Below are 27,206 nucleotides of genomic sequence, written 5' to 3' on the forward strand. Positions count from 1 at the left end.
CAAGCTCAATCTTCGGCATCTGGAACCTTGGAGAGTCACTGCCTGTCAGTGTAGACAATGCTAAACTAGATGGACCCAGGATCTAACTTGGTATAAGGCAGCTTCCTGTGTTCCTATGAAAACATTTTAGCATCTGTTTTCTCTGCTGTATCCATGGTATGGAAAGAAACAGTTAAGAAGGTGGGAAGTTTCACCTTTGTGGATAAGACCACTTCACAATAAAAGATGGGGTTCCGATGTTTCCATAGCAAACCAATATGTTTGTAAGATTGAAAGGGAATTCTTGTGTAAAAACATATGCAGTGTATGCACACCCAGAAACCACGATTGGTTGCTGTTCTCAGGCATATGTTAACATCTTGCAGAAAATGTGGTTTAATCACATTGAGAAATAAACGAAAGGAGCTATCTTTTGCTGTAATGTGTGGGGCCCTTTTAATAAATAGATGTGTATTTTATCAGTCATGTTTCAATTTTGCATTGCAGATTCATATTAAAAAGATCCCCAACTGATGAGTTAAGAGGAACAAAAGAGATCTTCATCTTTGGAAAGCTTTTCTACAAAATCTTCCAAATTGCAGAGTGAAGACACTGAGCATGCACCTTATCTCCAACTCTTACTTCTCGATGAAACCCTACCTCTTGTGAAATCTACTGTAGATGAGAAGATTGACTCAGCAAGAAAGATTTATTATGATTGTGAAACTTTTTGCTGGTATTATTTATCTGGATCCATGATTTCCTTCATTTGATCATGACTCTGATGCCTAAGGATCACAGTGTTACGTATCCAAGAGATAGGATATGCTATATAAAAGTTGTACATATTATTACATTCCTTGGATATAAAAAAATATATAAATACATTTTATGAAGGGGTACTTTTTGGAGGTCCATTTATTTTGCTAATTCAAGCCCTCTTTTACAGATTATCAGGGATATATATTCAAAAGCATTAGGGATATTTAATTTATTAAAATAATTTGAAAAGTACATATTTTTATGCAGGTAATAATGATGCAGTTTTTTTTAATGAATTACCTTACGTCTTGAGTTAACTCTACATTTTGCTTTGATAATGAAGTGATCATATTTTGTAATACACTGCCATGGTTAGGAGAGTTAAATGGAGTTTGAAAATTAAGCACTTTTGTACCATACCAAGGACACAATCTATTAAAAAGTTATCCTGCACAAAACCCTTTGAAAATGAATGTGTTTTGCACAGGACAATTTCTTCATGCCTTGTGCCAAAAATCTAGGATATGTTGTTCAAAGGCATGGTATACGAGGGCTTTGAATAACATTACCTTTAACAGTCCACAATATATAATCTTACAAAGCATGTTGAGAAATTTTGTACTTCAAAATGGTGTATGACTCTAAAGTGATTTGAAGTTTGATTCATCTCCCATTAAAGGGAAATTTTGATAACAGGTCATTCCTTTTTTAACCTTTTTAGACTCTTCTGAAACACAATCAAGTTATTTATTTGGATAGAAAAGCATTCTGAAGTTTCTGCATATTTTTATTTTGGTTCACATCCCCTTTTGTATGAACTCTACTTATTCTTACAGAATGACTTTACCATTTTATTAGGAATAACAGTAGAAATCGATACACAGTAACCTCAGCTGAGTTTTTAAAAATGTGACTGTCAGTCTTTAAGTGTGATAGTTTTTTTCCCTTTAAGAGAGCCCAGCTCCTGCTGAAAGCATTGCACTCCAGCTGACTGAAGCAAGAGATTTCACGTGACCTAAATGCTTGTTGTCTTTTGTACTTCAAGAAAAAGAATAAGAGGTGCTTGCTTTGTCAGTAGCCTTGAAGAGAGGCAATTCTAGCACTTTGTGCTCTGCAGCACAGTAAACATGCAATAGTATGTAATAATACTTTTTAAAAAAAACTTTCTTAACCCAGTCAAGATATGAGAAGCTAATTTTTTTTACCTCAACTGCACATCTGTGACTCATGCAGGTAAACAAAAGTTTTCTTAAATGGAGGTAGCATGTTTCATGAGCTGAATCTTAGATACTTCTGTGTCATGGATGTAAGCTTTGCCAAAAACTGTCTGCCTTGCCTTCTTTCAAGGGTAAAATGATTTGTAGTATTAAATGAAGAGGCATCTGCCTATTTTTGTTTCTCCACGAGCCTATTTCTAAAAAAAATAGTTGTCATAATATAAAACTCTTGATCAAGTTTTAAATTGTTCAAGGTGGATCCACAATTGACTGTCCCCCTCCCCCCTCCTTTGGTTGGGTCTGCCTTATATTTATAGAATGGTTTTGCTGAAACTCTTTACTTCCTCGTTTGACTGGGAAGATATGTGCTTGATTTTTTTATATATTTTGTATGTTGTCCATAGAATGATTGTTACTGGGCATCTAATAAAAATAGTTTTAAAAAACAGCTTGTGTAGCATAGTGGCCAAGAGCCTGAGCTCAAACTTCACCTTCTTCCATGAAATCACTGGGTGGCCTTTAAGCAAGCTACCATCACTGTCTAAGCACTACATCTGAAATATGGGAATGAGAATGACTTTACAGGACTGTTAAAAGGATCCACAAGATAATGCAAGCCACATTAACACCCAATGTGCAACATCAATGTTAAGTTTTATAATTGCCTTTGGGAACAGCTGTAAGCTGCCTATGGCACCAAACATGCATTGAAATGAATGTGTGTTAATGTTCAGCAACAACTAAATCAGAATACGCATTTAGAATCAAAATGTGTGATGATTTGGGAATGACACTTTCCTCAGAGGTAGGCTTGGGTAGGAGAGATTGAGGCATGGAATTTTTTTTTCAAAACTATCGGTTTGTATGTGCTTCATATAGAGAAAAGGGCCTAATTATTCCAGGATGATATGTAAGGACAAGCACAGTTGTATCTTTATTTTATGTTCTGAACAAGCTGTACAACTTGAACAATCAATTGCCCTGACACTACACCTAGCCTAGCAAAGTACAGGGACTATGGCCCCAAGTTTAAGCTTGGCATTCTTGGTCCCAGCTCTCTGTTCCTGCAGGATTTGTGGTTGTTTGATCTTTTGCTACAAAGTATTAATGATTTTAATTGGCTGTTCTCTGCGCCACTGGTGTAGTGGTATCATGCAAGATTCCGATTCTTGCGACCTGGGTTCGATTCCTGGACAGCGCAAGGTTTTTGAGAGCCAGTGTGGTGTAATGGTTAAGGTGTTGGACTGCGACCTGGGAGACCAGGGTTCAAATCCCTACATAGCCATGAAGCTCACTGGGTGACCTTGGGTCAGTCAATGCCTCTCAGCCTCAGAGGGAGTCAATGGTATATCCCCTCTGAATACTGCTTACCTTGAAAACCCTAATTGTAGGGTCGCCGTAAGTCGGAGTCGACTTGAAGGCAGTCCATTTCCATTTTCTCTTACAAAGTCCCAGAGACCATAGATCAGTCCCTCTTTAGGGTTATGACCTTTGGGAAACTAGCCTCCTAATGCCTCTGATTTTTGTCTGCCAGTTGGTCAAATTGTTGTCTAGAATTCAAATGTGGTGTCTTCCTGTGCAATCCTGTTTTTACCAAGAAGTCCCACTGTACTCACTAAGTTCATTCCCTAGGAAGTGTGTTTTAGGATTGTAACCCACTATATTTAACCTTATATGTTTGGGGAGGGGAGGAAGGGGAAGAAAAACTCCACAAAATTATCCAACCTATATATCCCATTGCACATGATAAAAGATCAAAAAGGTAGGGATGTAATGTGGTGGTGGTAACCATAATCCAAAGTCTTTTTTTATTGCTGATTGGAAATAACGAAAATGCCCACTACTGCAGCCATGGTTAACTTAATTCATAACTTATTTATATCCCTGTCCATTAAACAGAGGCAACAGGCATTTCAAACTCACTTTTCCTGAAAGATCAAATTTGTGCTTTACTTGAATTATGGTATAGCTATTTGCAAAGGTTTTAATATGCTATCATGAATGTTTATAAGCCTTAGCAATAGCTAATTAGGATGACTGCCAGCAGGTTTGGTTTCTTGCTTTTATAGACTTTGTTAGGAAAGATTAAAATTTTGGTAAGTGATGTCAGTAGTAATTGTTTTTTAAAAAATGGCCCTACTCCTTTTCTCGGTTTATCTGCTCTGTAGTTGCCAATTTGTATTCCTGCCCTTGCGGAATCTGTAACTTTGATCCTACAACCAGCCATGTTTCCATTAATTATTTACAGTACTTGCTGTAACACATTTTTTAAGAGCTAGATATGATTTTGTTACTCTTGCTGCTATAATGGAAAACCTAACTGGGTCATGTTAACTGTGCCTTTCATCAATGTTCTATGTGCCACAGCTGCCCCCATAATGTTTGAAATAAATATTTTGAAAAAGTATTATGGAATTCTTCAGCTACTGAAAATGTACAGAACTACTATCAGGTGTGGTTTTGTCAATAAACCACTTGCCACTCAGGTTCTCTCTAAACCCTCCTCTTACAAAGGTGCATTAGAAAGGTATACACCAGGACTAGGGAGCATGCAGCCCTACCAGGATTCCCCCTTTGGGCCATGACACCTGGCATCAAGTATGGGAAGGTAAAGCCCAATGCACAATGTTTCTCAACTGCCTGACAACCAGCTAATGGTTGGGCATTAGGAAAGCAATTGAAAGAAAAAACGATCTGCTTGTAATTAACGTTTCCCCCTCCCCCAAGGAAGCACTTTCTATTAAAAACATTTTCCCCTCTGCAAACTTCAACTGGGCTCCCTCTAATCACACATTAGCCGAAGATTGCTTTAAGTGAGCTTCTTTGATTAGTCCTGGGAGTTTGTCTATCATCCTATCCACCTGTGAAAGTTGGCCAAAGGAGGGGAGATAAAGATGTGACCTGCTGTGCTAAGAAGTTCCCTACCCCCGGTCTATACAATATAGGCTCTTAAAACACAGCTGCTACTACTGGACTACAAGTATATCCCCTTCCTGCCTATGACCTACGTGCTTTGGAAAGACCTTTGACCTGGCACCAGTACTATTTACTGATGGCAACATCCCATGCATCACCTCAAACTTTTAGCATCTGGGGTAAGCGTCAGATTTACAAGCATTAAGAGATTCCACTTTTTACTCATCTCCCTGTTTTCCTTTGAGTTGAGTGCAATATATCCATCTCTAGTCCCCATAAACACCTAGAAAGAGGAAAGCAAACAGCTGTTCCACTCATTCTTGACAGTCTATACACCTGCACAGGAAGTATTCCCAGAACTGAAACTAGTAGAGATAACTTGCAGTGCAACCTAACCATGGCTACTCAGAAGTAAGTCTACTGAATCCAATTGGGTTTACTCAAGAAAAAAGAGGGCAAGTTTGCAGCCTAACCTTAGGCGGTATCTAAATTATACTTCTGCTAGCACAAAGATTTTTGGCTGCACAATGGAACTGCCCCTCCCTCTTTTTGTGTACCCCCCAAATCTGTTCTGGGGGATTTCCTCAACCCTCCAGACCAGGTTTGGGGAAGGCATGGGGGCATGGGGGGTATATGGACAGAGAGATAGGGGATCTTCCATTGTGCTAGTAGAAGTGCTTTTTTGGATACCACCCCTTGTGTAAACAGCTTTAACAATTATTACTGCTACAAATAGCAAAGTGAACACTTTCCAATATTACACACAGCTGTTTAAAAAATCTTTATTACAGTAATGTACAACTTTTTTCATAAGGAAGGGACTGCAAGGTAATACAGAATTACTATAAGTCTGCAGTTGTAAATATTTTTTAAAAACCAAAATTTTGTACACACTGATCTACAGTGAAAAGCAGGTTATTTACATTATTTTACAAGATCATCTTATCTCACCTATGGTGACACTTATACAAGAGGCCAGGAAAGCAGCCCATTATAAAAAGTCCAGTTTATTTCACTCTGTAGGTATAGAAAATACAAAGTGTTTTTGTGAAATTCCATCCCATTGCTAATGAAACCACATAAAGCAGGGTGAGAAGTGCAAATGGGTACAGAAGGATGACTGTGTTCTTCAGGAACGGCAGTGCTGCAAGTAGAAGAGAGTTTCAAAAACAATGCAAAGCATGTATTTGACTGATAATGTCAATGGCAATCTCTTTACTGGAATCTCTTTAATATTTACAGCTTTCAACAACACCACTCTTAAAATAATTGCTATTTTTAGTAAATGTATTCTCCCCCCATAATCTTAAATTAGAGGATGCTACGCTGTGGTTCTCTATATTTTGCTGAACTATAACTCTCGGGAACCCCAGGCAGCATGGACAAGAGAAGATAGGAGTTATAGGCCAGCAACCTATTGAGAGCTACAGGTTGCCCCATCCTTGCCTTAATTCACGAACCTGACCTAGCTGGAACTTCCTATGTCTATCTATTTAGCCCAAAGGTTTCCACAACTGTCCCTGTGTTTAGAAGAGGTTTTTTTTACCTTGTTTCTTGAACAGCAGCTACCACCCTTCTACCATGCTGCACAGCAAAACCATTTTTGAAATGGAGGGAAACAGCAGATTGTGTGAAAGTCCAAAATTCCACTGCATAGGCCCAACTTATACTGCCAATTCTATCCGATGCAGTAACGGCAGACTTATTCCCAGAGTATGGATTCTTATGTAACCAAAACTACATCATGCACACACAGAAAGGACTAGAAACAGGCTTCAAGGAATTCCAAAGTTTGCAAGGGAAAAAATTAGAAATACCATTCCCCAAAACAGACCAATGAAGACTAAGCATAGTGGGTATAGGGGATGGAGTCTCTTGGGAAAAGAACATGCATGCCTGGAACCCTGCACGTCACACAAAAGCACACACATAGTGACAAAAGCATGCATAACGTTAAGTCAAGATATCTTGTGTTAGCTTCAAGTTCCAGGTTTGCAAGCACAATGCTTTCACATAGAGATGTAAAGTCAACATAACATATAAACTAAACCCACAATATGACATTTACACAGCATTTCAAATGACAATACCCAGAATACACTCCCCCATCCTTTCAAGCCAAAGGTATAATGGTGTTTTACAAAAAAGTGCATACTGAAACAGAATTAGTAGGAAGGAAGTAAAAGACGGCATTCTTATTATTGCTGACTAGGTTGTATCATTACTTACCACTATATCCTAGAAATGTCACATAGATGTAATAACCAATTGCAATCAGCCAGAAAGTATTCCCAACAAAATAGCCAATAAATGAATCTAATATAATTACATCTGCAAGAGATAATTACAGTGTTAGCAGACAGCATGAGAAAGCTAAATGCTTCAAGTCAGGTAAGAGAAGGTCTACTTACAATGGATGAAAAACAGCTGTATGAAGTGTAAGATGACAAGGAGTGGATAAAATGCATTCAAATGAACATCAAAGGCATACCCCCATTCCACATCACAGTCTCTGTTCGGGTGCTTTGTCAAGTACTTATTGGAGATGAACCTTTTGTGGGGAAATTCAAAACCAACACATTAAAATATAGCGTTCAAAGCTTGACAGTTTCAGTGTAACATGATGTAACTATCAGGTGCAATTACAGACAAGAAAAATAATCCTTCCTATTTTCCATTTGCCATATTCTGAAGCATCAATTCCAAACACATTTATGGAACAAATTCTTTTACGACTTTGGTATGAATTACTGAAAAACATATGCAATACTTTGATTCCCTAGAAGCTAGATAATACAGATGTGCACATCAGTAAGAAGACTGTATCCCTTCCCCCAGAACCAGGACAAGAGGGGAAAGGTTCCTCCCCCATCTAGTGCAATATGGCCTAGTATGTACCAACACTGATGGTATTTACTAGCCGTTCCGTAGCCCTTGGCACTTGCATATTCTCTCTTCAAATATATTTTAATAGAAGAAAATGTTGAGTATTGTGGCAGCAAATTAACTGTTGCAGTAAGAAGTAGTTTTCCTTGTCTGTGGCTACTTTCAGAAACAAATTCTGGTATTTAAGTAGGTAGCCACCAAGCACTTGTATATACTTAGCATTTATATAGCACATTTCAAGTATTGTAGATTTTTCTTTGTGCCAGATCTTGAACTGATCCCTTTTTGCTGGAATAGCACTACATATCTAGCCTTGAAATTATAAATGTGTACCCTGCTTAATTACAAGTATGCCTGCTTAGGGCTACAGCTGAAGTCTCTAGTAATCATCGTAATGTATGGCACAAGGTTCAAACATGTTAAAAAAGCATCCACCTCTATTCAGATTGCTTTAAAGAGACTTACCACATGAAAGTTGAGATTAGGAGGCCAACACCTACACAGTCTATAAACACGACCCAGAGCAGCAGCTTTATCATTTCAACAAAGCCCAAGCCCAATACAAAGCTAAACCCTATAGTGGAGACTGAAAGAACAAGATGACACAGACATAGAATTAATTCTTGGCATGCAAAAATGTTAAACCTTAAAACATCCATTTCCTTTCACTTGGATGTCAGAATAGGCTTCATCACACATCAGTAACAGTCAACACAGCTGTGCCCTCCAGATGTACCTTATTAACTGCCTTTAATTCAACACCTCATTAAAAAGTATCAAGATTCTGTGTGTAGTCTCAGTAAAGTTACTGAAATCTACTTGCAGCTTGCAACTTGCAACTTTTTAGTGGCATATTGTTTAAGAAACACTGCATAAAATACAAATGCATTGAGAATTTGCTTGTTACTAGAATCTGCAACAGAATAAAATGTATGGGCTGGATTAACAGGATCACAGTCACTATAAAAACATAAAGAAAGTAAGAAATGGGGAATTGTGTTGCGCTTGGTGAGTGCTTGCATAGGATGTGGGAGAATGTAAAAATTAAAGTCAAATCTTCCTGTTCATTAAAAAAAAAAGAGACCAGTCACTCGTTGCACAGCACAAAAGTATATAAATTCATAATGTAAGATTTCAATCACAGGATTTCTGCATCTGCCTCATAATATTTGCAAGGGTACTTGGGTTTTTATCACTAGGGGGCTCGTCATTTGCAACATGCCAAATATTATATACTGAAATTTTAATACCAGACAAGGCACAGAACAAGTTTGCTGTGGACCTTATAAAGAAACTTAAACCAGAATTTGTGCTAATTTTTATGGCACGCGCCATAATATATAGTTCATTCATAGCTCATGGTTTTGATTGGTAAGACACAAGAAAATGTGTAGGCACACATAATTTCACTCAATGGGGAACATAAACATGAGTTTCACTTTGAAAAAGTTGCATCAGGACAATTTATGTATTCCTCGGGAGTACACTCAGCTCTGATCAACCATTGTCTCTACAGTATTCAAGAAATTTTTCAAGCACTCACCACATAGCCAGATACTCAGCAACACAAGGAAAGCTGGATCATCTCTTGCCCACTGGTCTTTTGTTTGTTTCCTGTAATGGAAGTTCCTGTACACTTTCTGTGGTGAAGTGAATAGATACAGCATCTGCCATAGAGCAAACTCAAAGTCCATGTGCCGAAAGTGGAGGAGCCGCCTCAAGTATTTGTAGCGCTTTGCCCCTGCTGTGTGCCTTGCTGCCTCCCGAGAGTTTAAAGATCCATTGCCCTGATCAAGGGAATTAACAGACGTGGTAGGCAGCATCTTGCTAAGACAAAAAGAAAACAGACAAATGAATTTTTAAAGTGCAGTTGAAGCACAACTACGCAGGTGCAAGTTATCACATTTAGGTTACAATCCTAAACACACATAGTACGGAGTAAGCTCCAAGGAACTGAGTGGGGCTTGATTCCAAATAAACATATATAGAGTTCTGCTGTTAAGCATGTAATAGGCAAAGTAAGCCTTTGTATTATCAGCTGTGCAACAGAGCTAATCAGGAAAGACTTCAAATGGAGATCTCTTAGAGCCCAAACCCAGACATGCTTACTTGGAATTGAGTGGAGCTTACTTCCTTTTGAGTGTGCTTAGAATTGCATACCCTTGTCACCTGACTCCACTTTGTTCTTTATACTACCTGAAAACAATGCAATGTAATTGCATTGTCTGTTGACTTAACAGTGGACCAAGAGCTCATGCTTTGTCACTTAAATTCAAGATCTGCTAGCAGCCCCATAAACTTGGGTGGGGTCACTTCCAACTTTTTTTTTCTGGGAACACTATTGTGCATCTGAGTGGCACTCAGCATCTGTGCTCTCTGTATGCAATCGTGACCACATTCCTCACTTCCCTAAGTCTCAGAGGGCTCCACGATACATAATGCAGCACTTGACAACTGCATACAAAGCTCGGGTCCACTCTTTTCTAACCACTATAGGCCAACAGCCTGTTGAAAATAGGGGAGGTAGAAAGCAGCTATATACAGTGGTACATCAGTGGGTGAGAAAGATGGTGAAGGAGCAGCAAGCAGAAGGAAATGGAACAGGCGAGCAACTGAGATTGGGCAATTGCTTTGTGAGACTACAATAGAACTTGCTTGCAAGTAAGCCTGCAATCACAAAAACGCTTAAGACTGGGATGTCAGCATGCCTAGGATTACAGCCAGTTTCCTTAAATTCGCTGTCCTGCCACCATTGTTAACAGCTTGTAGCAACACCAACACCGTGGCAGGCTATACACATGCAAGCATCGGTGCTATCAGAGCAGGACTATAGCGCAGAATTCCATGGTCCCTCTCAGCAGAATGAGCCAGAGGGCCCCCAAGTGCAGCACGGCTGGCTTACCACATTTTGAAATACATGAAGCAATAAGCATAATCATCTAGAGAACCCTCCCCCAAGAAAACCATTGTCCAGAGTCTAAAAAATGTACCTAACTCCACCACTGCATGCATGTGCTCATTTCTTCTGTTTTTCATCTCAATTGAGAGTGTTTAGTTTTGTACATGTTTTTTACTTTTCAGATTTAAACCACAATATGTATAGAACTAGACCAGCCTTACCCAACCTATTTTGCCTATTTTGGTATTAAAAAGCATATAAATTAAATAATACCTGGCACCTTCCAGATGTTTTAGACTACAAGTCCCATCGGCCCCAGCTTGCATGGCCAATGGTCAGAGATGATGGGAGCTCTAGACCCAAACATCTGGACGGCACCAGGCTGGGGAATGGCTGAACCACACAATGAGAACTATGCAGAATGAGAACTGGTGCTACCAGCTCTTCTGTTAAAAGGAGGATCAGCTTGTTTCTCCACTTCAAAGAAGTGGTTACAAACCACACAGATCTCCTGAAAACTCAACTGTAGTTTACTGATGTGTATACTCACAAGTTTCAACAACATGCAGTTTCAATTCTTCCTAATCCTAACTTGCAGCAGTATATGGGAATTTTAATAAGCTGTAGTTCCTTACTCCACTTGTTATACATGGGATTATCCATTTTATACTCATGTCCTCAGTGAGGTAGGGTCAAACTGAGATATGCATGTAGCTACCCAGTGGGCTTCATGACTGTGGGAATTTGAATCCAGCTCTGCTAGATTAAAGTCTAACACTCTACCCACTACACCACACTGGCCAGGTTCACATGTCAGGCTAGGCCAAACAATGGCATAACGTGAATGTGTGGGCTCTTAGAGATGAAATTGCAGCTGCTTTGTTTTACCCTAGTCATTCTGATGATGCACTGAGTTAAGCCATAATTTGGCTTACTGCAGCCTTCCCCAACCTTTGGGTCCCCGGATTTGCTGGACTACAATTCCCATTATTCCTGATCATTGGCCATGCTGGCTGGAGGTGATGGGAGTTGCAGTCCAACAACATCTGGGGACCAAAATGTTGGGAAAGGCTGGCTTAGTGTGTTGTACAAACAAAAACAGAAAGTGGCAAGCATCCAAAAACCCAAGAATAAAAAGGGGGGGACCCAAGATGCTGGAAATTGTGGTGTTTATTTTTAAAAAAGCCCAACACATTTCAGCCACTATGTTGTTTGGCCTTCATCAGGGGCTGTAAATAAAATTGCAAAGACATACTACATTATTAAATATAATAAAGAAAGTACATTACAGCATAAAATCATATTCTACATAAACTAAGCTGTACAAAAAAAATTTTTTGCACTTACATGGACTGGTCTGCAATATTCTTTTCTAGCAAGATTGCTTGAAATGATAGACGACCACAAAAAATAATTCACATGAGTATACTCATGTATATACATCCCTAAGTCTCTTAATTCCGGTGTAACTAATTGAACATAGTGGAATTACATACAACTGAGGAAAAAGAATCTGGGAGGAATCATCAGTATTTGTTAAAACTTAAAGGAGAGGAAGAAATTCCAAACCCACATGAAGACCACTAGGGGTCAGCGTTTTTAGTTCCAAAATCCATGCTAATTCTCTCCTTAATAAAACATTACTTTTTTCCACACTTCTTTTTCTAAAACTCAAAATTTAGAAGCTGACCTTTTGCAACAAACAATTAAAACAGCTTCTAATTGTTTGAATTGCAATTTGACTTTTAATCATGTCACTAATAGACTACAAAGTAGCATTAAAAGGCATTGGCGTATTGTAAGTCATATTCCTGGATGTCATGAGAAACCCATGACTTCCTTCAAGAGAACCAGGAACATGAGGGCTATTTTCATTAGAAGTGAATTTAGGGACAACAATCACCCAGTTTTTAACACCATAACGGGCACAAATGTACCAAAGGGTCATCATCCCTGTGGGCATTGTGTCTATTGCAGATTCACATGTAAGAAGACAGAGTCTGTTAATTCTGTCAGTCACAAAAATATGCTTTGAAACAATTTTCTACATGCAATACTGCCAATGTCATTTATGTGATTCAGTGCAGTGGCCAAAAACTTTATATAGGTCAAACATCAAGAAGCGTCAAAAGACATATAGGGGAACACCTCAGCAATATTAAAAACAAGAGATTTGGGGGGCCCTTGGTAGAGCATTTTATGATGTCATCACAAGATGTATCACTGAACACTAAAGTCCGGATCATTCAGACCATGGTATTCCAGATCCCTATGTATGGATGTGAAAGTTGGACAGTGATAAGAGAAAAATCAACCCATTTGAAATGTGGTGTTGGAGGAGAGCTTTGCGCATACCATGGAGTGCGAAAAAGCCAAATAATTGGGTGTTAGAACAAATTAAACCAGAACTACCATTAGAAGCTGAAATGATGAAACTGAGGTTATTATACTTTGGACACATAATAAGAAGATGTGATTCATTAGAAAAGATAATAATGCTTGGAAAAACAGAAGGGAATAGAAAAAGAGGAAGGCCAAACAAGAGATGGATTGATTCCATAAAGGAAGCCACAGACCTGAACTTACAAGATCTGAGCAGGGCGGTTCACGACAGATGCTATTGGAGGTTGCTGATTCATAGGGTCGCCATAAGTCATAATTGACTTGAAGGCACATAACAACAACATCACTCCTTTGCTGATTTTAAGTTTTGGGTTTTATAAAAAATAAGTGTGGGAAAAAGTAATGTTTTATTAAGGAGAGAAATAGCGTGGATTATGGAACTAAAAACGCTGACCCCTGGTGGTCTTAATGAGGGATTGGAATTTCTTCCTCTCCTATAAATGTTAACAAATACCAATGATCCCTCCCAGATTCTTCTTCCTCAGTTACACATAATTCCCCTATGTTTAATTAGTTCCACCAGAATTAAGAGACTTAGGGATGTATATACACGAGTATGCTCATGTGAATATGCTTTGTGGTCGTCTATCATTTCAAGCAGTCTTGCCAGAAAAGAATATTGCAGACCAGTCCATGTAAGTGCAAAAAATATTTTTGGTTCAGCTTAGTTTATGTAGAATATGATTTTATACTGTAATGTACTTTGTTTGTTATGTGTAATAATGCAGTGTGTCATTACAAGTTTATTTACAGCCCCTGACAAAAGCCAGACAATATAGAGGCTGAAACGTGTTGGGCTTTTTTAAAAAAAATAAACACCACAATTTCCAGCATCTTGAGTTTCCTCCCTTTTTATTCTTGTCTTATTGTACAAACAAACCACAAACTGTAAACCATAGGACAAACCTTGGTTAGCCAGGGAAGTACTAAACCTTGAGCCTTGATTCAGACAACATGCTAAGGCAAGTACAGCAGCATTAACAACCATGGAGAAGCAAGGTGGCTACAATCCCCTCTCACAGAGCCCATATGTTCATGCTAAGTCATGGTTGGGCTTAGTGTGATGTTCATACCAAGCCACTGACTCTCATTATGAAACATTCACAACTGAATACTACTTAAGGTACATCATTATTGTATGTAGAAGCCCTGACTACTCTCTTCCCTTTTAGGCTTCTATCAAGGCCTGGTTCTCATAGAGGTGATTGAGTTACACCTAGGCTATGGATCTGCCTGCAAATAGCAGCTCTCTCAATTAAATCATAGAATAGGAGAGTTGGAAGGGACCTACAAGGCCATCAAGTCCAACCCCCTGCTCAATGCAGGAATCCAAATCAAAGCATTCCCGACAGATGGCTGTCCAGCTGCCTCTTGAATGCCTCCAATGCTGGACAGCCAAGTACCTCTCTAGGTAATTGGTTCCATTGAAATATGGTATAGAAATATAATTAATAAATAAATTAATAAATAAATTGTTGTATGGCTCTAACAGGAAGTTTTTCCTGACGTTCAGTCGAAATCTGGCTTCCTGCAACTTGAGCCCATTATTCCATGTCCTGCACTCTGGGACGATCAAGAAGAGATCCCGGCCCTCCTCTGTGTGACAACCTTTCACGTACATGAAGAGTGCTATCATTTCTCCCCTCTTCTCCAGGTTAAACATGCCCAGCACTTTCAGCCTCTCCTCATAGGGCTTTGTTTCCAGTCCCCTGATCATCCTTGTTGCCCTCCTCTGAACCTGTTCCAGTTAGTCTGCAAGTGCAGAGACCAGAACTGGATGCAGTACTCAAGATGAGGCCTAACCAGTGCTGAATAGAGAGGAACTAATACTTCACGCGATTTGGAAACTATACTTCTGTTAATGCAGCCTAATATAGCATTTGCCTTTTTTGCAGCCACATCGCACTGTTGGCTCATATTCAGCTTGTGATCAATGACAATTCCAAGATCCTTCTCACATGTCATATTGCTGAGCCAAGTATCCCCCATCTTATAACTGTGCATTTGGTTTCTTCTTCCTAAGTGTAGAACTTTGCATTTATCCCTGTTGAATTTCATTCTGTTGTTTTCAGCCCGATGCTCCAGCCTATCAAGGTCCCTTTGAATTTTGTTTCTGTCTTCCACGGTATTAGCTGTGCCCCCCAAATTTGTATCATCTGCAGATTTGATAAGCATGCTCTGTACCTCCTCATCCAAGCCGTTAATAAAAATGTTGAAGAACACTGGGCCCAGGACTGAGCCCTGTGGTACCCCACTCATTACTTCCGCCACGTTTGAGAAGGAACCATTGATAAGCACTCTTTGAGTACAATTCTGGAGTCAAACTTGGATCCACCTAACATTTGTTCTATCCAGCCCACATTTAGCTAATCAGAATATCATGGGGCACTTTGTCAAAAGCTTTGTTGAAGTCAAGATATACTATGTCCACAGCATTCCCACAGTCTACAAGGGAGGTTACCCGATCAAAAAACGAGATAAGATTAGTTTGGCAGAATTTGTTCTTCATAAATCCATGCTGGCTCCTAGTAATCACTGCATTGTTTTCAAGGTGCTTACAGACTGACTGCTTTATAACACCCATTCCTACAAAAAAAAAACCCTGTATACAGAAAACTTCAGCAGAACTTTTCTTCCTGACATTGAAGCCAAGTTCAGATACAAGAATACAGCTTGCTACGTGCATGCGTCTTGAGCTTGCTTGCTCCCCTTGCCTTGTGTACGTGAGACAAATGTATGCTTTAATACAACCCAAGCACAGCTTTACCATCTCCCTGAAAACTAAGCCTAAGTAACAGATCCTGCATAATTACTTCATGAAGCACTTCTATGTCTCCCAAAAACCCTTTTCTGAGGCCTCTTAGGAAAGACGCAGCTCCAATCCCTAACCTATGGGATACTATGGAAACAAGGTACTATGGAAGGAAAGTGCACCAAAACAGTCAAAGAGATTGGGAAGGTAACGAGCAGAGAACAAATCAGCATTTGTAAAGACAGTTGATAAGACTGTAACAAGAGCCTGCTGGATCAGGCCAGTGGCCCAGCTAGCCCAGCATCCTGTTCTCACAGTGGCCAACCAGATCCCTATGGGAAGCCTGCAAACAGACCTGAGCACTGTGTCCTCCTGCGGTTTCCAGCAATTGGTATTCAGAAGCATACCACCTCCAGCTATGGAGGCAGCACATAGTCATCATGGCTATTAGCCATTAATAGCCTTTTCCTCATTAATTTTTTTGTTGTCATACAAGAAGTGCAATATAATTAGGCAAGGAAGGGCATCATAGTCTGCATTTTGGGAGACTGTCACACAGCCAGCTGACTGGGTGTGAGATTTGGAATGGATAAAGGTAAGAAAAAGGCAGCTATTCCCAGATAACTAGAAAAGTGCACTTTTAACAAAACCCAACGGATCTCAAACATGTGGGCCAAACCTATGCAGCCAGCTCCAAACAGTGCAATAGGCCTTACTCCCCAATAAATGTTCCTGGGTTGCAGCCAGTCCCACAAAATTATCCCTTAAGTAAGCAACACGTCACAGACAAAGCGTATAGGAATCATTGCACAAGACATCAAAATGGTCCCTTGGAAACACTGGCTCGATGAAGAGTGGTGGTGGTGTGAAGCGCAGGGCTCGGGAAAGGGAACGGGGTGGGCGGAGAGTCCACGGCTGCCTCCTTAGGCGGGAACTAAAAAGGAGACAAGCAGGGATCCTAAACACGCGCTTGTTCGGGTTGGAGTGGCTGCACGAGAGGGGACTCTCACGCCACCTGGAACCTGAACATTCTAGAAGCGAAGAACTTGCAGAACGTTCCGCCCGCTTCCCCCCCCCCCCGCGGCATCACCCCTCCCCCTTCCGATTTTTTCGCGGCGCTGACGGTAGAAGAGACACATACAAGACGCGCTCCCCCAAGAGCTCCTTCTTCCGTATCTTCGACACCACAGCCGCCAACTCACACCAGCTGAGCCTCTGTTTTTCTCTGTGACTTCCGGCAGAAGAGCGGCAGGGCGCAGGCGCAGGCGCGCGCACGACTCGCTCGCCGGACTGCGCTAGCGCCTTCGCGAGCCGAGGTGCATGGCGGGTAGCTCCCGAGCGTTGTACATTGGCTAAGTACTCAGAGCTTTTAAAAGGGTAGAGTAGAGTAGAGTAAACCGGTGCTTAAATTCCTAATTGATTTTTTAAAATTATCCTCCCCCAGGGCGGAAATTAGAGCTGTCGATAGAAATCATCGGAAAAATGCAGGATTTTAACGTAGCTGTATTCCGGTAGGATGTGTCTAACTTCGTCCTCCTTCCTACAAATGATAGCAGTGAAGACACGACTCATTGCTCTTTCGAAGTCGACTCTTCGTGAGAAAAATGTAATTATTTTGTTCTTTTGAAAAGAGTAATCTGCATGCAAGTCACTGGAGGAAAGGGCTTCTGCATCAACTGAACACAGGATTTGGCCCGGGAGAAAGCCTGGGAGGGCAATTCAAGTGGACTGACTTTTGCCGCAAATTGAGGGGCTTTTGAGCTGGAAATCCATACTATGTTTAGCCCACCTCTGACCTGCCATTTTAATAATGAACTATGGGCAGGGCCACACCATACATTTAAAGCACATACAATGCACATTTAAAGCACATTGCTGCTATGGGCCCCTGGTGGGAGGAAGGGGGGGATAATCAATCAATTAAATAAAGAAATAGATAAATTTATTTATTTATTTATTTATTAAATTTATATACCGCCCGACTAACAATAGCTCTCTGGGCGGTGAACATAAAATAGCATAAAAATACAATGAATAACAAAATAATACTAAAATACAATCAACAATCCAATACAATAAACATTTTTAAAAGTAAATCAGTGTAACTTAAAATGCTTCAGAGAATAGGAAGGTTTTGACCTGGCGCCGGAAGGAGAGCAGAGTCGGCGCCAGGCGTACTTCCTCAGGGAGACTGTTCCATAGTTCGGGGGCCACCACTGAGAAGGCCCTAGATCTTGTCATCACCCTCTGGGCCTCCCTGTGAGTTGGAACCCGGAGGAGGGCCTTCGTAGCAGAACGTAGTGCACGGGCCGGTTCATATCGGAAGAGGCGTTCCGCAAGGTATCGTGGTCCCGCACCGTATAAGGCTTTATAGGTTAATACCAACACTTTGAATCTAGCCTGGAAACATATTGGCAACCAGTGCAAGCTGGCCAGAACAGGTGTTATATGCTCGGACCGCTTGGTCCTTGTCAGCAATCTGGCCGCCGCATTTTGCACTAGTTGTAGCTTCCGAACTGTCTTCAAAGGTAGCCCTACGTAAAGCGCATTACAGTAATCCAAACGTGAGGTTACCAGAGCATGTACCACTGATGTAAGGTCCTCTTTACTCAAATAGGGACGTAGCTGGGCTACCAACCGAAGTTGGTAAAACGCATTCCTAACCACCGAGGCTACTTGAGCCTCAAGTGAGAGGGAAGAGTCTAAAAAGACTCCCAGACTACGAACCCGGTCCTTTAGGGGGAGTGTAACCCCGTCCAGGACAGGGTATATATCCACCATCCGATCAGAGAACCCGTCCACCAACAGCATCTCAGTCTTGTCTGGATTGAGCTTCAGTTTGTTAACTCTCATCCAGTTCATTGTCGCGGCCAGGCAACGGTTCAGCAAATCCACAGCCTCACCTGAAGAAGATGAAAAGGAGAAGTAGAGCTGCGTGTCATCAGCATACTGATGACAACGCACTCCAAAACTCCTGATGACCTCTCCCAACGGCTTCATGTAGATATTAAAAAGCAGGGGGGACAAAACTGACCCCTGCGGGACCCCATATTGGAGAGCCCGCGGTGTCGAGCAATGTTCCCCAAGCACTACCTTCTGGAGACGACCCGCCAAGTAGGAGCAGAACCACTGCCAAGCAGTACCTCCAACTCCCAACTCCGCGAGCCTCTCCAGAAGGATACCATGGTCGATGGTATCAAAAGCCGCTGAGAGATCAAGGAGAATCAACAGAGTTACACTCCCTCTGTCTCTTTCCCGACATAGGTCATCGTACAGGGCGACCAAGGCTGTCTCAGTGCCAAAACCGGGCCTAAAACCCAATTGAAATGGATCTAGATAATCAGTTTCATCCAATAGCGCCTGGAGCTGGCCAGCAACCACCCGTTCCAAGACCTTGCCCAGGAATGGAACATTCGCCACTGGCCTGTAGCTGTTAAAATTGTCTGGGTCCAAGGAAGGCTTTTTCAGGAGTGGTCAATAAAGGACGTGATTTCCTCTGAAGAGTCGTGGGAATTGTAGTTTGTTAGGGGTGCTGAAATGTAGCTCTGTGAGGGGGAGACCATAGTTTCCATAATTCTTTGGGGGGAGTCATGTGCTTTAAATATGCGTTGGGTGTACTTTGAATGGTACAGAGCTGAGGAAATCAACTCAGCATGGGCCTATCTTTAGGAATAAATAATAACCAGTAGACTACATTGCAGGGTTGTTGCGTGCTACTCTCTCACCCTCAGCCCAATTTACAATATGCATTTATTTAAAATATTTGCGTACTGCTTTTCTATTGAACTATCCAAGACACCTTGAGAGAGTGAAATATCCCAGTCACCTATAATAGTGCTGGACTACACTGCAGGGCTGTTGCAAACCACGTTGAAGGTGAGGCTGAGGTTTACATTAATCTCAAATATGCAGAGAGAAGTGCATCGCGCCACAGGCCTGTAATAAAACGTTATTTTTCAGACACAGGTCCCCTCCGAACTGCAAGAGAGGGAAAATGGATTGCATTTGCAGCAGCAGATTATTTTCTATGCGTTGAAGAACTGTTTGTATAAAACATTTTCCCCTGCCGGAAATGAGACCTGAATTAGAAAGAAGAGGAATCGGTCTCTTTGCTACCTTTTGTATGAAGGTGGACATGCTGCTGCAAAAACACCGCTAAGTTAAAATTTTTGGATACGTCTATTGCTTTTTATGGGAGTCCGTACTTTCACATTTAAAAATGACTTCTCATTAGATACCAGGAAATGACGATGTGTACTCTCTATACTTTTAGTAGCTCTGTGAGCAGGTCAGGGGTCGACAAAGATGGGGCCGTCTGGACTGCGATGAGGAGGTAGAGGTTGTTGCTGTTGACGAGGCTGCGGTAGACCTCGTCACCAATCGAGAGAGAACCGGAGTTAGAGCAATTGAAACCGGCAGACGCGATGCCCAAATACTACGAAGAGAAAGAGACGGACTGGCGCGCGTGCGCAGGGGTGCGCGAGGATCTGAGCACCTGTCTGTTGGAGAGTGCCTGTGTCATCCAGGTAGTGAAGGCAGGGGGAAGAGGGAGCACCCACGCTTTGGTTTAGAGTAGGCTTAGCAGAACCCGATTCTGTATCCTGTACATGTAAGGCTGAAATAGCGCATATGCGTACTTACGAGTGTCTTATGGGGTGGGGAGGCAGATGTAATAGAGGACAAGGCTCCATTAATAGTTATGTAGAAGTAATTTTAGCATGTACAGCTTGTCATGTCAGTTATAGCTGCTGAACTTCCCCCTTCTACTCCTGTGCAAGCTACACTTGCTGAAAATACCTCTTCTACATAACTATGAATGGTGTGTAATTTTTGCCGTTGGCCACCCTAGAACAGTGGTAGGGAACCTTATTGGTTCAGTGGACCAGATCCATATCAGTCCCCACCCCTGCAAGCCAACTTTGACCAGTGGGTTGCCCCACCCACTAGTCGAAGTCCCGCCGAATCCTAGACATCTAGGGGCTACAGTATGTCATGAGTATGGAACCTGATGTGTAGTCTTGCTACTAGTTCTTTATTTTAAGGAATGGTTCTTTATTTTGTATTAAAATTTAGTGTTTTTCAAAATCACAAGGCAATATATTACCAAGATGAAACATTAAAAGTATTTTATTAAAATATTGTGATACATGTAATACGTAATTTTTGTACCATTTCACAATATTTTCCTTATTTGTGAGTTCTTCAGATGACAACCTTATCAATAGTATTTGTTTATGAAAATTACGCATAAGATTGGACTTGTAGGGTTGCAGTCCTAATGTAATTATGTGGAATAATCACTTTCACATCAGTGGTGTTTGCTTCCAGGAAAAGCCAGCGCAGCTTCTAAAGGTGCAGCAGCCATCTCAGTTTCATGTGCTGATTGTATACACCATGTATACTGGAGCCTTTTCCATGTTTTGCCAAGGCCACACATTTCAAAACAGTTTTTTCAGCATAGTCCAAGAAGGAACTCCAGGACTGGCAGTCAATCTAGTTTCATACCTATTATTTTCCTTTGCAATCAGCTATTGTGTCTTCTGCCCATAATGAATGTATCAGAGCTCTGAAGAGTAGTGTCAGATGTCATTAGTCTATATTTCTTTAGGAAGAAAATTGGGGAACTGGAAACATTTTCACCCATTTCCATTTAGAAGCTGACTGCGTGTATTCTGTTCTATATCAGAGTGCAAATATGTAACTGAGCTAGAATCTGAACTCGAGGAAGCAGGCTATAAGGAAGGGGTTGGCACTAAGAAGGTGGCCTACTGCAGAAGTTTTTTAAATATTCAGAATCTTGGGGTGATAAAAAAAGGCATCTTCTATGAAAGAAAGACATTTAGGAGTTAATGGAAATGGATTATGATTTTCATAGGGACCTTGGGTGTATTTTACTCTTTAAACTTCCTCCCTTTGTACAACTAGCAGTGTAGATCACTGTGGTGTGTCTGTTTTTAATTTAAATGTAAACATATGTAACCTATCCGGAACCTGGAACTGTGGTGGTTTTGTAAATGGAAACAAGGTTGTCGTTCCACATATAATCCACCACAGATAAATATTTTGTTATACATTAAGATAACATGGAAATGCTGTGTCCTAATTTGTCATTTTGGAAGAAACTACTAGTATACATTCTTATAGTGAAAGTAGTCTGAAATTGCTGAAACTAATGCAATACTGATACTTGCATTTAGACTTGTTAGTCAGATTAACAGATGTGAAACTACAGTTGTGTATATTTACCTAGACATAAACCCTGTGAACACACAAACGTATTGCAGCCTTAGCATTGCAATATCATAGCCCATTCCTATGCATGTTTACTTAGACGAAGGTCTGCCAGGTAAATGTAGATAGAACCGCAGCCTTTAGTCTGAGCACAATTAACTGGGGATAACTCTCAATAAACTCAGTGGGATGACTTACTTTTGAGTAAACAGCCTAGTACTGTGGAAGGGTTTTTGTCATGCATTAGTGTAGGAAAGTTGTTGCCTCCACTAGTGCAAGGATATTAAAATATGTCTTACAAGTGTAATTAATTTTTTTTATATTTGTGCAATACTCTCATGCATTAAGTTTGTAGAATAAAAAATGTCTTATAGTAGCCCTGCCCCCTACTGACAAATCTTTAAAACAAAATACTTTCTTCGCCCATTTGGTGCTATTTGAACCCCAAGACTGTCTTCAGATACCTTGCTCCTGGCCTATCATTAGTTCAGATCAGATGGGAGAGATTGGTTGTAGAACTCTGGCACCAGGGAAATCTACCAGGGCCTCTCTCTTGCTGTCTTTGGAAGTGCTGTGAAGACCTTTTGCCTCCACAAGGTTTTCTTTGGTCACTGCTGTGTCTGTGCTAAGGCCTAGTTGCTTTTAATAACATTTTGCTGATTTAATCTTTTATGTTGCTTTTAATTTGTTACTGTTGCTTTGACTCATATTGTAAACTGCCTTGGGAAGATTTTATCTTTAATTTATGTGATGCAGAATAAATATGTTGGGTGCTTACTTTAGTATCTTTTGTGACAGGAAGGAAAAAGCCCCAGACTGTGCCTGAAGGAAGGACATTGCAAAGCTTTGCAAGTTTTATTTTTTGAATGCAAAAGATCAATTGTGAGTAGGTAGATTCTACTACAAATTGTTCTCACATTTTTAAAAATGTACAATACAATATTGTTTAAAACACAACTGCAACATTTTATATTGATGGTGTTACAAGTTTGTTAGTTCTTCCAAGTATTGCTTTATTTTATTTACATATGGCATTACTGTTTCAATGGGCACGAAATTATAATAGCTAAATAAAAACTGGGAGAAGTTTGCTGTTACAGCTTAAGTAAACATCAAGTTAAAATGTACAGAGATTTATTGAGGGAAAGTTAGCCATATTACAAAATGAATCAAAGAAGCAGATATAATAAAGGGTCTTCAACTTTTATCTGTATTGTGAGTTGATAATACCAAACGGAGGATAAGAAACGCTGTAATACTTGTGTAGTATGATTACTTTTCTAAACTCTGGGAATGAGGTGGGTTCTCCATTGACATAGATGTTGACAGTTTTCCATCGTCCGCTGGGCAGAAAGATCAGACTCGTCTCAAATAAATTAATGATATGTCCCCTAACTCTTGTTAGAGCTGAAACCACAAGTCATCAGCTTTACTCAGTCTATCTGTTCCTGGACTGTACAGCATTAGGTGATAGGTGTCAGAATCATGTATGAATGCACTCCCATGTAAAAATCATTATACTTGTAGAAAGCTATATTATGAGCATTTAAACTTGTGATTTCTCATCTGAAAGCTGAACTAATAGTCTAGCAATGAATGCACTGCGTGAATCTGCTCGTCTTCTAGTTTGCCTCTTGTTTTGCTGCTTCAGTGACATGTGAAGTCTTCACAAGATGAAGCTAAATATATGAGAATGAAAGGCAAAAGTTGTAGGTAATTTCCTATACATAAACAAAAAAAGTAGCTGCTTACCCTTGTCCCATAATTAATACATACTCTTTTTGACTCTTTCAATCTGGGTTCCAACCTGGTTAAGGGACCGGACCCTGATGGATGATTTGCATCCAAAGGCTGGGGGAATATCTCCTCTTTGATTCGTAAACCTCTTAGCAGCTTTTTGTACTATAGCAGCTTTTTATACTATAGACCATAGCATTCTTTTGGAATTGCTTGAACAACTTATCAGGGTGCCTGAGCTCATGATCCAATTATTTAAATCACTACGTCTGACTGCATTCAGAATGTGTTATTTGGAGGCTACTTCAGCACCATATGAATTGATGTGCAGTGTCTCTCAAGTCTCAGTGTGATCGTTGAGGCTATAGGAAACTACTGGAAGAGACTGCCCAGGACTTTGAAGTTGGTTGTTGCCAGTATATTAGTGACACCCAGCTGTATCTCTTCATCCAAGCAGTGGTAGTCTTGGCCAAACTTCAATGTCTGGATACCGTGTAATAGTGGATGAGGTTAAAGAAACTTTATGTTAAATCCAGGCAAGATGGAGATGATGCTGGTGGGCAGTCCCAACGCTCCTGGGAGAACTGTTATTTTTGCCTGCTTTGGATAGAGTACACCCTGCACCAAAGCATGTTCAGAACCTTAGAGTTCTCCTGGAAAAGCAGGTAGTGGCAGTGGCTAGGTGTCCCTTTGATCAGTTGCATCTGTTGTGCAGGTGGGTCTTACCGTGCTTATTCATGCTTTCATAACTTTGAGCATCGGCTACTGTCAAATGTTTTAGTATGTGACGTCCTTTGAAGAAGGTTTGAAAACTGTAGCTGATACAGAATGCCACAGAATCCAACAAGTTCTGCTATTTTATTTTTAAAACTGTACCGGCCTGAACCAGCACACTTTAGACACCTTCTCTCTGCTTATCAACCCCCATGCCAGTTAAGATCTTTCGATAAGGACTTGTTCTATTTATCTATGTTATGTGAGATAAAATTATCAAAAGCTAGGGACAGAGCCACTTGTTGTAGCTGCCTCAATAGCGGTGACTTTCTGGGAATGGTGAGACTAGTTCCTTATCGTCTTGCAAAAGGGTTACAAGTTCTGAATGTGGGTGGCTTTGGAGGCTGGCATGATGGGTGTCTGATGGAAATCCCTATTTTTTGACTGCTAAGTTTATTGTTTTTGTTGTGTATTCATTTTATTTGATTGGTTTTTTTGTTGCATTTTTATCTTAAGCCTGGAAAGGATGGTGTATAATAATTTAAAATAAACTAAAATGTCCTAACATAAAAATGTCCCAGGCTACGGTCTGAAGGCATGTAAGGCCAGCTTCCTGCTGAAGTTAAACAGGGTCAGGTCTGGTCAGTTCCTGGATGGGAGACCGCCTGGGAACCATATGTAAGCTGCCTTGGGTTTCTATGATGAAGAGAAAGGCGAGGCATAAATGTAATAAATAAATAATAACCTTTTCTTTATGGTACTCTCTCTAGTGCCTTTTTGTAGTTAATAAAACTGCTAGTTATAGTATTAGAATGTTACAGCTCTAATATAAATTTGTTTCTTCTTAAAAGTTGGATAACAGAGCAAGATTCAGAGGAAGAAAAGGATACTGAAGCCTCGCTATTAAGAAGCAACAAACATGGGCAATCTTGGATGCACTGACACCTTGAGATTAACAGACTGGAATAAAGAGTTTATCTTCTGCAGTTTCCTTGACTCTGTTTCATTCCAGTGGAAATTATTTTTGTGTTAAATACATAAAGACTGAAGTTGCTGAATACCAGAAGTACAACTATGGAAATGGTCTGGCAATTTGTGGTGATTACATTTTAAATAAAGTATATTGGATTGCCATAAGCCTGAAATACTTCATTAGAGTTCAATGGTTGGATAAACTTTGTCTCTCGAGTCATAAAATATTGTTTCACTGGCTTTTTTAATAGGTATTCTATACTGATACAGAACAGAAATAATGAATTGGCTTGTTCTCATAAGAGGCAGGTACTCCAGTCCAGGAAGAGAGATCCTAATGTGGAACCAGTACGATAACAGTGCTCACCCAAGCCCTGCTGAACTAGCTCTGTGTGTGTGTTTAATGCAGAAGGGAATGTATATCCCCATCCAAACTCATACATTGTTCTATGCATTAGAGCTAGAACATCTTCAAGCACAGTGCATTTTTAACATATCCTGTTCACTTTCATTCATATTTTTACATAATCATTTTAATATCTACATAGATAGATATTAGCTTATATTTATCTATCTATCTAATGCATCCTGTCAGATTAAGTCACTACCTAGAGACTGAGAGACAAGAGTGGCTGTATACTATAGCCAGCATGGATTTTTCACATTCCACCACGTTAAATTGAAAATACCCCCATGCCATTCTGCTGTTTCCCATAAGCTAATTTCAAAACAAAATCTTACAAAACGATAGTCCTTAACCCAGAAACACTTGCTTAACAACCTACACAAAACACTCAAAGAATCCCGAGTTTAAAGTCTGAAACACGAGTAAAAAAATCCAGATCCCAAGACTCAGTTCCATGAAGTGCTATGGTTCCAGTTTCACATTTAAACTGATGTGCAGCAAGACTCTAAGCATGTTTACTCAGACGTAAGAGCACTGCATTAAACAGAATGATTGTAGTCCCTGTGCTGGTAACCTTGAGGCTGGATTACTGCAGTGTGTTCTGTGTGGGGCTGCCCTTGGACCTTGTTTAGAAGCTCCAATTGGTGCAGAATGCGGAGGCCAGACTGCTGATGAGGGCACATGGCTGACAACGTGACACTAGTGTTAAAAGATCTGCACTGGTTGTTTGGGCTGAAAATAAAATGAAATTTAACAGGGATAAGTGCAAAGTTCTACACCTAGGAAAAAGAAACCAACTGCACAGTTATAAAATGGAGGATACTTGGCTCAGCACTACCACATGCAACAAGGATATTGGCATTGTTGTTGATCACAAGCTGAATATGAGCCAACAGTGCGATGTGGCTGCAAAAAAGGCAAATGCTATTTTAGGCTGCATTAACAGAAGCATGGTTTCCAAACTCTGTGAAGTACTAGTTCTCCTCTATTCAGCACTGGTTAGGGCTCATCTTCAATACTGTGTCCAGTTCTATACACCACACTTTGAGAAGCGTGCAGACCAACTGGAACAGGTTCAGAGGAGGGTAACAAGGATGATCAGGGGACTGAAAACAAAGCGCTATGAGAAGAGACTAAAAGAACTGGGCATGTGTAGCAATGAGAAGAGAAGACTGAGGAGAGATATGATAGCACTCTTCAAGTACTTAAAGGTTGTCACATAGAGGAGGGCTAGGATCTCTTCTCGATCATCCCAGAGTGTAGGACATGGAATTATAGGCTCAAGTTGCAGGAAGCCAGATTACAACTGAACATGAGTGGTACAAATGGAAC

General features: G+C 40.5%; 3 protein-coding genes across 10 annotated transcripts in view; 2 read left to right on the forward strand and 1 right to left on the reverse strand.

Moving 5' to 3' along the window:
• The window catches only part of MGAT4A (alpha-1,3-mannosyl-glycoprotein 4-beta-N-acetylglucosaminyltransferase A), a 112,835-nt gene extending 108,507 nt beyond the window's left edge, over positions 1 to 4,328 (forward strand). For all 7 annotated transcript variants that reach the window (XM_061626894.1, XM_061626893.1, XM_061626895.1 and 4 more), the window contains one exon: positions 487 to 4,328. In XM_061626894.1, the coding sequence (XP_061482878.1) occupies positions 487 to 513 (27 nt within the window). In that variant the 3' untranslated portion in view covers positions 514 to 4,328. The remainder of the gene's footprint in view (positions 1 to 486) is intronic.
• Positions 4,329 to 5,656: 1,328 nt separating this feature from the next.
• UNC50 (unc-50 inner nuclear membrane RNA binding protein) lies at positions 5,657 to 17,162 on the reverse strand. 2 transcript variants are annotated; one of them, XM_061626919.1, is made up of 6 exons: positions 16,956 to 17,162; positions 9,304 to 9,583; positions 8,226 to 8,346; positions 7,286 to 7,425; positions 7,104 to 7,205; positions 5,657 to 6,018 (listed from the first exon to the last, which is right to left on the reverse strand). In XM_061626919.1, exons 2-6 carry the CDS (start codon positions 9,581 to 9,583, stop codon positions 5,882 to 5,884), a joined length of 780 nt encoding a protein of 259 aa, XP_061482903.1. In that variant the 5' UTR covers positions 16,956 to 17,162; the 3' UTR covers positions 5,657 to 5,881. The 2 variants fall into 2 exon arrangements, with proteins under 2 accessions (XP_061482903.1, XP_061482902.1); XM_061626918.1 differs by having other exon boundaries at positions 5,659 to 6,018; positions 9,304 to 9,587; positions 16,956 to 17,161.
• A 4-nt stretch (positions 17,163 to 17,166) lies between these two features.
• On the forward strand, positions 17,167 to 25,633 carry LOC133384950 (cytochrome c oxidase assembly factor 5). The gene is made up of 4 exons (XM_061626921.1): positions 17,167 to 17,420; positions 20,088 to 20,340; positions 22,844 to 22,927; positions 25,348 to 25,633. Exons 2-4 carry the CDS (start codon positions 20,239 to 20,241, stop codon positions 25,387 to 25,389), a joined length of 228 nt encoding a protein of 75 aa, XP_061482905.1. The 5' UTR covers positions 17,167 to 17,420; positions 20,088 to 20,238; the 3' UTR covers positions 25,390 to 25,633.
• The last annotated feature ends 1,573 nt before the right edge of the window (positions 25,634 to 27,206 follow it).

Source organism: Rhineura floridana, chromosome 5 (assembly GCF_030035675.1).
Source record: "Rhineura floridana isolate rRhiFlo1 chromosome 5, rRhiFlo1.hap2, whole genome shotgun sequence".
NCBI lineage: Eukaryota > Metazoa > Chordata > Lepidosauria > Squamata > Rhineuridae > Rhineura > Rhineura floridana.